At 46.2% G+C, this 12,352-nt stretch overlaps 1 protein-coding gene across 1 annotated transcript in view; it reads right to left on the bottom strand.

Annotated features, from left to right (window-relative positions):
* The window catches only part of LOC112217429 (serine/threonine-protein phosphatase 2A 56 kDa regulatory subunit alpha isoform), a 125,681-nt gene that overhangs the window by 58,972 nt on the left and 54,357 nt on the right, over window positions 1-12,352 (bottom strand). The window contains exon 2 of the mRNA XM_042300620.1: window positions 10,573-10,769. Coding sequence (XP_042156554.1) covers window positions 10,573-10,769 — 197 coding nt within the window. The remainder of the gene's footprint in view (window positions 1-10,572; window positions 10,770-12,352) is intronic.

Genomic DNA, 12,352 nt, shown 5'->3' with positions numbered 1-12,352 from the left:
CACAGAGGAGCACACACACACACAGAGGCACACACACACAGAGGCAGGCACACACCCACAGAGGCGTGCGCACACCCACAGAGGCGTGCACACACCCACAGAGGCACACACACAGAGGAGCACACACAGAGGAGCACACACAGAGGAGCACAAACGCATAGAGGCACGCACACACACACAGAGAGGCGCACACATTCACACACACAGAGGCGCACACACAGAGGTGCACACACAAACACAGAGAGGCACGCACACACAGAGGCACACACAGAGGCACGCACACACACACAAACGTACAGAGGCGTGCACACAAACACAGAGGTGCACACAAACACGCAGAGAGGTGAGCACACACACACAGAGAGGTGAGCACACACACACACAGAGGCACACACCCCCACAGGCACACACAGACACACAGAGGCACGCACCCACCCCCACAGAGGCACGCACCCACCCCCACAGAGGCACGCACCCACCCCCACAGAGGCACGCACCCACCCCCACAGAGGCACGCACCCACCCCCACAGAGGCACGCACCCACCCCCACAGAGGCACGCACCCACCCCCACAGAGGCACGCACCCACCCCCACAGAGGCACGAGCACACAGAGGCGAGCACACAAACACAGAGGCGCACACATTCACACACAGAGAGACGCGCACACACACACAGAGAGACGCGCGCACACACACACACAGAGACGCGCGCACACACAGAGAGACGCGCACACACACAGAGAGACGCGCACACACAGAGAGACGCGCACACACAGAGAGACGCGCACACACACAGAGAGACGCGCACACACACAGAGAGACGCGCACACACACACACAGAGAGACGCGCACACACACACACAGAGAGGCGCGCACACACACACAGAGAGGCGCGCACACACACACAAACGCACAGAGGCGTGCACACAAACATAGAGAGGTGACCACACACAGAGAGGCGCGCACACACACACAGAGGCACATTCTCACACACACATACACACACACACACACAGATGCACAGACACACAGGGGCACAGACACACACAGGGGCACAGACACACACACAGGGGCACACACACACACACACACACACACACACAGAGGCACACACACACAGAGGCACACACACACACAGGCACACAGAGGCACACAGAGGCACAGAGGCACACACACACAGAGGCACACACACACACACAGAGGCACGCACAGAGGCACGCACACACACACAAACGCACAGAGGCGTTCACACTAAGGCGTGCACACAGAGAGGTGCACACAGACGCAGAGAGGTGAGCACACACAGAGAGGCGCGCACACACACACACAGGCACACACACACACAGAGGCACACACACACCCACAGAGGCACGCACACACACACACCCACAGAGGCACGCACACACACACACCCACAGAGGCAGACACACACACACACCCACAGAGGCAGACACACACACCCACAGAGGCAGGCACACACCCACAGAGGCAGGCGCACACCCACAGAGGCAGGCGCACACCCACAGAGGCGTGCGCACACCCGCAGAGGCGTGCGCACAAACGCAGAGGCGTGCGCACAAACGCAGAGGCGTGCGCACAAACGCAGAGGCACGCACACACACACAAACGCACAGAGGCGAGCACACAAACACAGAGAGGCGCACACACTCACACACAGAGAGGCACACACACAGAGGCGCGCACACACACACACACACACAGAGGCACACACACACAGGCACACACACACACACACAGAGGCACACACACACACACACACACACAGAGGCACACACACACACACACACACACACAGAGGCACACACACACACACACAGGCACACACACACACACACACACACACACACACACACACACACACACACACACACACACACACACACACACACACACACACACACACACACACAGAGGCACAGGCACACAGAGGCACAGGCACACACACACACAGGCACACAGAGGCACACAGGCACACACACAGAGGCACGCACACACAGAGGCACGCACACACAGAGGCACGCACACACAGAGGCACGCACACACAGAGGCACGCACACACAGAGGCAGGCACACACAGAGGCACGCACACACAGAGGCAGGCACACACAGAGGCAGGCACACACAGAGGCAGGCACACACAGAGGCACGCACACACAGAGGCACGCACACACAGAGGCAGGCACACACAGAGGCACGCACACACAGAGGCACGCACACACAGAGGCAGGCACACACAGAGGCACGCACACACAGAGGCAGGCACACACAGAGGCAGGCACACACAGAGGCAGGCACACACAGAGGCACACACAGAGGCACACACACAGAGGCAGGCACACACAGAGGCACGCACACACAGAGGCACGCACACACAGAGGCACGCACACACAGAGGCACGCACACACAGAGGCACGCACACACAGAGGGGCACGCACACACAGAGGGGCACAAACGCATAGAGGCACGCACACACACACACAGAGAGGCGCACACATTCACACACAGAGAGGCGAGCACACACAGAGAGGCGAGCACACACAGAGAGGCGAGCACACACAGAGAGGCGAGCACACACAAACGTACGTACAGAGGCGTGCACACAAACACAGAGAGGTTCACACAAACACAGAGAGGTGAGCACACACAGGCACACAGGCACAGAGGCACAGACACCCACACAGAGGCACAGACACACACACAGAGGCACAGACACACACACAGAGGCACAGACACACACACAGAGGCACAGACACACACACACACACACAGGCACACACACACACACACAGGCACACACAGAGGCACACACGCACACAGAGGCACACACACACTGTATTTCACAGCACACATACCAAACATGTCCATTAAATTCACCAACTGTCAACACAGCACCGTTGGAGATAGGGAGAATTAAGAAAATAGATGGAGGGGAGGGAACAGGAGTGTGTGTTAGAGGGAAAGAGAGAGAGAAAGGTGGCAATCCAGGGTTGGGGTCGATAACTGTAAGTGAAATGCACTAATGGCACCAGAAAGCTTAAAGCTGTGTGGGGTCATGAAGGTCACAGCAAGACCAGACACTCTCAGTGGTTTGGTGGTACCTGTGGGGGACCAGGCTATGATTCATCTGTATTGGGGGGGGGGGACTGAGACTGAGAAAGATCATCCAATAATACATGTAATATAACAGACCTGTTATACCATGTTAGGTTTCCGGTTACTAATGTCAATCAGAGCTCTGAAAGCATCTCAACGTAAGCCCGCTGTCCTCCCACTCTCATTAATATGCTGACATAATATAAACTCAATCAAAATTCTTCACCTTTAAAACAGATAGCTGTGCAGCTGTAAAGCTCATTTTTCATACTACAGAGGCTAAACCCTTCATCTTTAAGCCCCCAGAGGCCAAGGCTTATTTCAGCGAGAGCCATGGTAACATTTATGAGCTACCGGTTTGTACTCTTCATTGCCTCAACCATCAAAGTGGTCGCTGTCGCATAATGGACTACACTTAAACACCCACCACTTCATTACCATGGGCCACAGAGTGTGGAGACTCCCAAGGACACCCATTACCCATCTGTCCTTACTTCTCTCAATCAGAGCAGCCCTCGGCCTCCAGATAATAGTGCTGATAGATGGGGTGCTGCTGATGAGAGCAACTCTTCTGACTAACCCTATTCAGAGGCTCTGAATCCAGCACTGCCCACAAAATGAGGCCCTGCTCCTCCCAACATGTCTAATCGTTAGCCTACTCTATACTCTGCAGGTAGAGTTATAACATTTTTTATAAGTTACTTAACTAAATAATAATTCTCCTCTCTTCTGCTCCTGACAGGACTCAAACGCATGTCTCAACTTTCTGAATGGCTGGCCGTCCCATCTTCAGTCAGCTGTTCGCTCCACAACACAAAATTCTAAAACTGGCTAGCTTATCCACCTCATCTCTCCTTATAAATCGGCTGATAGATGCAAACCAGGCTTACTTTTTAATTTGCCGCTTTCGGGAACAGTTGAAATATATATATATCAATAAAATGCACACACACACACCACATTCAGGTTAACACTGAGCAGGTTCACACTGAGCACGTGACTATATATATATATATATATACACACACGTGACACATATACATATATATATATATTTATATTATGTGTATATAATATATATACAAATATGTATTTGGCTAAGGTGTATGTAAATTTTCGACTTAAACTGTTGAAGCTTTTATTTCTTTCATCACATTCGCAGTGGGTCAGAAGTTTACATACACTCAATTAGTATTTGGTAGCATTGCCTTTAAATTGTTTCACTTGGGTCAAACATTGCAGGTAGCCTTCCACGAGTATCCCACAATAAGTTGGGTGAATTTTGGCCCATTCCTCCTGACAGAGCTGGTGTAAATGAGTCAGGTTTGTAGGCCTCCTTGCTCGCACACGCTTTTTCAGTTCTGCCCACAAATTGTCTATAGGATTGAGGTCATGGTTTTGTGATGGCCACTCCAATACCTTGACTTTGTTGTCCTTAAGCCATTTTTCCACAACTTTGGAAGTATGCTTGGGCTCATTGTCCATTTGGAAGAACCATTTGCGACCAAGCTTTAACTTCCTGACTGATGTCTTGAGATGTTGCTTCAATATATACACATTATTTTCTTTCCTCATGATGCCATCTATTTTGTGAAGTGCACCACCCCCCTGCAGCAAAGCACCCCCACAACATGATGCTTCCACCCCCGTGCTTCACGGTTGGGATGGTGTACTTCAGCTTGCAAGCCTCCCCCTTTTTCCCTCCAAACATAACGATGGTCATTATGGCCGAACAGTTCTATTTTTGTTTCATCAGACCAGAGGACAAAAAGCACGATCTTTGTCCCCATATGCAGTTGCAAACAATAGTCTGGCTTTTTTATGGCGGTTTTGGAGCAGTGGCTTCTTCCTTGCTGAGCGGCCTTTCAGGTTATGTCGATATAGGACTCGTTTTACTGTGGATATAGATACTTTTGTACCTGTTTCCTCCAGCATCTTCACAAGGTCCTTTGCTGTTGTTCTGGGATTGATTTGCACTTTTCGCACCAAAGTACATTCATCTCTAGGAGACAGAACGTGTCTCCTTCCTGAGTGGTATGACGGATGCGTGGTCCCATGGTGTTTATACTTGCGTGCTATTGTTTGTACAGATGAACGTGGTACCTTCAGGCATTTGGAAATTGCTCCCAAGGATGAACCAGACTTGTGGAGGTCTACTATTTTTTTCTGAGGTCTTGGCTGATTTCTTTCGAATTTCCCATGATGTCAAGCAAAGAGGCACTGAGTTTGAAAGTAGGCCTTGAAATACATCCACAGGTACACCTCCAATTGACACAAATTATGTCAATTAGCATATCAGAAGCTTCATTTTCTGGAATTTTCCAAGCTGCTTAAAGGCACAGTCAACTTAGTGTATGTAAACGTCTGACCTACTGGAATTGTGATAGTGAATTATAAGTGAAATAGTCTGTCTGTAAACAATTGTGGGAAAAATGACTTGTGTCATGCACAAAGTAGATGTCCTAACCGACTTGCCAAAACTGTAGTTTGTTAACTTCTCTAGGGTAGGGGGCAGCATTTGGAATTTTGGATGGAAAGCATGCCCAAATTAAACAGCTTTCTACTCAGGTCCAGAAGATAGGATATGCATAATTAGTAGATTTGGATAGAAAACACTAGAGTTTCCAAAACTGTTAAAATAACATCTGTGAGTATCACAGAACTGATTTGGCAGGGGAAAACCTGAGAAAAATCAATTCAGTAAGTAGGATTTTTTTGTTGTTGTAGTTTTTTTTTTTTTCAATGCCATTACAGTATCCATTGATTTAGGACTCAAATTGCGGTTCCTATGCCTTCCACTAGATGTCAACAGTCTTTAGAAATTGTTTCAGGCTTGTATTCTGAAAAATGAGTGAGTAAGACCAGTCTGAATGAGTGGACCCTGCCGTGTCACAGAGCTTTTTCATGCGCGGGACCAGAGAGAGTGACTTTCTTGTTTACCTTTTATGTTGACGACGTTATTGTCCGGTTGAAATATTATTGATTATTTAGGCTAAAAACAACTTGAGGATTGAATATAAACATCGTTTGACATGGTTCTATGAACTTTACAGATACAATTTGGATTTTTTTTGTCTGCCTGTTGTGACTGCGTTTGAGCCTGTGGATTACTGAAGAAAACGCGAACAAAAACAGAGGTTTTCGGATATAAAGTGAGACGACTTTATCGAACAAAAGGAACATTTATTGAATAAATTAATGTCTTCTGAGTGCCACCATATGAAGATCATCAAAGGTAAGTGATTAATTTTCTCTATTTCTGACTTGTGTAACTTTTCTACTTGGCTGGTTACTGTTTGTAATGATTTGTCTGCTGGGCTATGTTCTCAAATAATCGTAAGGTATGATTTCAAGCATTTTTCAAATCTGACACCGTGGTTGGATTCACAAGAAGTTAATCTTTAAACCAATGTAAAATAGGTGTATCTTTTCCAAATTTTTACAATGAATATTTCTGTATTTGAATTTGGCGCTCTGCAATCTAACTGGATGTTGACCAGGTGGGACGCTAGCGTCCCACCTACCCTAGAGAGGTTTTAATAAGGAATTTGTGGAGTGGTTGAAAAACGAGGTAATGACTCCAGCCTAAGTACTTTGTATGTAAACTTCCTACTTCAACTGTACACACACATTTTATTAAAACTGTTATGACGATTGTATTTTCATGACGGTCTTCATCCATAATTGGCGACTACACGGTTATACAAAAATCGTCACAGCCATAGCCATATCAGCACTCGAGAATGCTCAAGACAGACAAGTCAACCTCTCACAGTCAATCTCTCACAAGAAAGCGTCAGTCCGACAGCTAAGGATGTGTTGATCAGTGGTGTAGTGGAGGGTAAACGCAAGTAAAACAGTTTGAATTTGGCGCTCTGCAATCTAACTGGATGTTGACCAGGTGGGACGCTGGACTTTGTTGCTACTGTCATGACGTTGCCCTTTTTGGGTACAGCGAGCACCATCCCCCGCTCTCTGCTCCTTCAACCAGGCTGCTGTGGTCAGTGAGGTCGTAAATTCCTAGGGAAGACCCTGCCTCATGGCCACACAGTATAGAGATAGAGAACAAAGGAATTTCTTCCACCTCACAGAACTTGAGGTCCGAACAACATTTACGTCCCGGAGAAGGTATAAAAGATCGGTGAAGAATCCAGCTACGAACTGGTCCGTTTGTTACAACTTGGGGAAGCTCATGGGAGACGGTGTGGCCACATTACCATAACGCTGTTTATATAATAGCCTCAGATATGAGGTTTACATCTAATTGTTGTATAAGATGAATGAGTGAGGATGATACGGTTTGTAAAATTGTGTAATGTGATTTTGGACTGTTTAATGAAGGAAACTCCAATTCCCTTTTGAGTTTAACTAAATCAGAGGACCGCCCAGTTAGGGTCAGGCATCCTGGGACAGACCCTTTTCTGCAATTCCAAATAAAACCCAACTTTGAGAAATTCTAACCAGACCATGTTTCTCTCAATCACTGGAGGACAAAGGTTGCAGACCATTGCTGAATCTTTTAACCATATCACCTGGTTAAACTCTTAGACTACCGATACCGACAGAATAAGAACAAGTCTTTGATATTAATTACTAGTCTGCAGCTAGGAATTCAGTATCATTGAACGCAACTCTAACACAGAGAGAGAGAGAGAGAGAGAGAGAACTCTCCAACAGAAACTAACTTTTCAACAAAGATCAAGACGACACACTGAGCGTAAATATATATATTGATTGCAATTGTTCCCGAATGAGTGAGCGTTCATATGTGTAAAGAATTAGCATTTCAATTGTTATAATTATTGTAGTGACTTCTTAGTCGACCCCCACTTCCCCTTTTGTCTAACAAACCGCCATGCCAGTTTAGCCAACTAAGGAAATTTCTCCTATAATTTCTTATTAAAACTAAAAGTCTGCGGCAAAGTCTAGTTTGTTTGTTTTGTTTATGCATTTCTGTGAATTACTTAGTAATAAATAAATGAGTTAAGAGAATTGAAGTATGGATGACTCATAGTGAAGACTGGGTTCGTGCAGATATTCCAAACGTTGTAAATTGTTGGTTGAGACTAACATGAGGTAAAATAAATCAAATCATTAATTCGAAGACTAATTGATCAGATAAAATATCTGAACGGTTATATTAGGAAATTATAACCTTGTAATCTGAATATTTTCCTTGGTGCCCCGACTTCCTAGTTAATTACAGTTACATGATTAATCAGTTTGATCGCGTAATACTAATTACAGAGAATCTTTTATAAAACTAAAAGTCTTCATTTAATGATAGTAAAGACAACACTACAGTTTACCCACCTTTTGCAGGAAAAATGCATTGAAAGTATTGGGAGCGTTACTTTTTTCCTTGCAACCGCTGATCAGTTGACCCACCTATTTTTGTGTGTGTAATGAGCAGTACCCTATGTTATGGCACACCGTATCTGTGGAGCTGGTGTTCTAAATGCTGTGTGAGTCACTGTGAGGCTGTAGGAGGCTGCGAGCCATCTGAGTGTTCCAGAATGCCTACCTACTACAGGAAGAGACAGTGCTACTCCACCATGCGCCACAGTTTAACAGGATGCTTCCCCTTAGACACATTATATTAACCAGGAAAGAAACTTACACAACCAACTGAACACTACATTTGGCCAACTCTCACTGGAACAGTCATAGGCATGCTCCGGCCTGTCAGCAAAATAATCAAACTCCATGTGCTCCATCTACCAGGCCTGTTCAAACAAACTGAAAAGGTAGTCTAGTTCTTGGTTGTTTTTTAGACCAGCCTTTTTGGATTGGTGATAAACACCAACGTGAGGAAAACAATGGGAGGATTGGAAACTTCTAGCCATACTTGGCTCGCTGGTGAGCGGCAAAACAAATCCCTCCAATTCATATGCTGATGAGTCTAACTGGCAGTGGAGATGTGCCTTGCCACAAGAAAAGATCCACAGTTCTAACACTAAGTACAAGCATCCATTTATCCAACATTTGTTGTTTAATTAATAACTGGTCTACATTTGCTATCCCACACTACTCAGGAATGGGGAGATAATATTCACACATCTATAAATCTATCATCACAATGTCATTTTCCATCACTAAGTACTACCTCTACCATTACATAACAAGTGCAGAACCTGTTCTCTCTGACATTAGAATAGGCTGCCTGTGGCATTGATACACACTAAATGTCAGGGAATGTAGGCCTGATCTTTCAAGATAGCAATTTCAGACAGAAAACCCCATAAAAAGACACCTGGGCTGAGAAAAACACCTCTAATCTTGTGACAACTGATGTGTCCTCTCTTCAGTGTCGAACTAAGCATGTAACTGTTGACAGTCATCGATCTAAAACAATTACTCTGACACCTCTCAAATGTGATTTTATTTTATTATTTTATTTGACCTTTATTTAACCAGGCAAGTCAGTTAAGAACAAATTCTTATTTTCAATGACGGCCTGGGAACAGTGGGTTAACTGCCTGTTCAGGGGCAGAACGACAGATTTGTACCTTGTCAGCTCGGGGGTTTGAACTCGCAACCTTCCAGTTACTAGTCCAACACTCTAACCACTAGGCTACCCTGCTGCCCCAGGTGATATATCAAGATCAATTAATAAACTCAATGAAACTACTTAGGCACCTCACAGTGGATGCCATAGACTGTAGTTTAAGGTGGCACAAAAAGAGACAGCCAGAGGTTTCCTAAATCCTAATGATCGCAAGGAGTGCTGAACTGAAGGGGTGGGGGTCGTCCTTCACTGTATGGTCTGGCTGCGTGGCTAGCGGTGAGGGTTATGACAAGGGCAAAGGGATGAGCGGGGTGATTAAGAGGACTGGGTAATCTTTGTGTCTCACTAGAGCTGAAGGTGTGTGACGGCTTTAGGGAGAGCTGCCTCTCTCCCAGGTTGCTCAGAGCATAGCGACAGTGCACAGCACGCAACAAAGTTATATCTTCAGACCCTTTCGTTTCATCTCTAAGAATGACAGCTGCTCCTATTCAAGAACTACTTCCTAACCTTTAGGTTGAAAAACTTGGGTGAATCAGTCCTTTTTCTTTCTAAGAACAATGGCAATCGTTCAAGCCCTGAAAATTGAATGTCATGTTTTCAATTACCACTTTCTCTACTTTTTAAGTGGCATTCTTTGCAGGATAAAGGTTCTTCCACATCCTATCAAATCTCTCAATCTTGCGTAATCAAACTCATATGCCAGGGACAGTGTGCTTATTTGTTTCACAGAAGTCAAGCAGGACTGGGTGCTGCTGTAGTGTTTTCTGTTATACCATTTTCACAAAATCGTACCAAAAAAACCACTGTGTCCTGGTTGGGATATTTTCTACGCATTGCCCTTTTCCAGCAACCACGGAGGATGAGTAAATAGGCCGGCACAGTACAACTAGTCCTCGCACAGCTCTGATAAATAGTGTGAAAAGGGAATTTGTGTAAAGACCACACTCACCATATTAGAGATCTCTGGATAGGCTGTCTCTACCAGGACACCCCTGTTGGTGGAGACATAGTCCACCAGCTCGTTGAGCGTGGCCCGCTTAATCTCCTTGCTCTTCAGGTCGGTGACCGAGTCCATGAAGTCAAACAACATGCAGCACTGCTGGAGCTTCTGGGTGAACAGCTCCTGCTGCTCCGTGGAGGGCGCATCTGGAACCAGAGATGACATGGAAACAACATTTAGAAATAAGGGATGTAACGATTCACCGATATGCATCGGTTCATGGTTCAAATGTTGAAGACATGAGTGCATCGGTCTGCAGTGCCCCAAACCGATCCAAATGTAGCACGCATTGGTCAGAAAATCTGGTCAAACGTTACGAATCGGAGGTTCACATTTGTCCGAAAAACACCTCTAATCTTGTGACAACAATGTGTCCTCTCCTTCAGTGTCGAACTAAAGCATGTAACTGTTGACAGTCACTGATAAAAAAAAGTCATTTTGCATGCAGAACAACCCCAGGCAATATCAAACTAGTCAAACTTAACTGTGCGCAGCTTCGTGTGCTGACCCAAGAGAGGTCTATTCACAATATTGCATATCTGTGCAGTAATATCAGCCTTCAAATGCGTGTAAAATGGCTTGTAAAATATTAGGTATTATTAGTTGAGTGACAACCAATTTGCTAGGTTATTGTAATCAAATGTGCTGTTCAAAACGTTTTACAGAATAAAAATAAGCTACAAGAGACAACACTCATCTGGCAATACATGCTGAGCTTACAATATACACTGCTCAAAAAAATAAAGGGAACACTTAAACAACACAATGTAACTCCAAGTCAAATCACACTTCTGTGAAATCAAACTTTCCACTTAGGAAGCAACACTGATTGACAATACATTTCACATACTGTTATGCAAATGGAATAGAAAACAGGTGGAAATTATAGGCAATTAGCAAGACACCCCCAATAAAGGAGTGGTTCTGCAGGTGGTGACAAGACCACTTCTCAGTTCCTATGCTTCCTGGCTGATGTTTTGGTCACTTTTGAATGCTGGCGGTGCTTTCACTCTAGTGGTAGCATGAGACAGTGGGCAGGTAGTGCAGCTCATCCAGGATGGGACATCAATTGGCAAGAAGGTTTGCTGTGTCTGTCAGCATAGTGTCCAGAGCATGGAGGGGCTACCAGGAGACAGGCCACTACATCAGGAGACGTGGAGGAGGCCGTAGGAGGGCAACAACCCAGCAGCAGGACCGCTACCTCCGCCTTTGTGCAAGGAGGAGCACTGCCAGAGCCCTGCAAAATGACCTCCAGCAGGCCACAAATGTGCATGTGTCTGCTCAAACGGTCAGAAACAGACTATGAGGGTGGTATGAGGGCCCGACGTCCACAGGTGGGGGTTGTGCTTAGAGCCCAACACCGTGCAGGACGTTTGGCATTTGCTAGAGAACACCAAGATTGGCAAATTTGCCACTGGCGTCCTGTGCTCTTCACAGATGAAAGCAGGTTCAAACTGAGCACGTGACAGACGTGCCAGTCTGGAGACGCCGTGGAGAACGTTCTGCTGCCTGCAACATCCTCCAGCATGACCGGTTTGGCGGTGGGTCAGTCATGGTGTGGGGGGGCCGCACAGCCCTCCATGTGCTCGCCAGAGGTAGCCTGACTGACTCGAAATTGAGCTCAGGTGCATCCTGTTTCCATTGATCATTCTTGAGATGTTTCTACAACCTGATTGGGGTCCACCTGTGGTAAGTTCAATTGACTGGACATTATTTGGAAAGGCACACA

Source organism: Oncorhynchus tshawytscha, linkage group LG18 (assembly GCF_018296145.1).
Source record: "Oncorhynchus tshawytscha isolate Ot180627B linkage group LG18, Otsh_v2.0, whole genome shotgun sequence".
Taxonomy (NCBI): Eukaryota; Metazoa; Chordata; class Actinopteri; order Salmoniformes; family Salmonidae; genus Oncorhynchus; species Oncorhynchus tshawytscha.
Note: the sequence above shows the minus strand (reverse complement) of the source record. Positions and strands in the feature narration are given on the sequence as shown.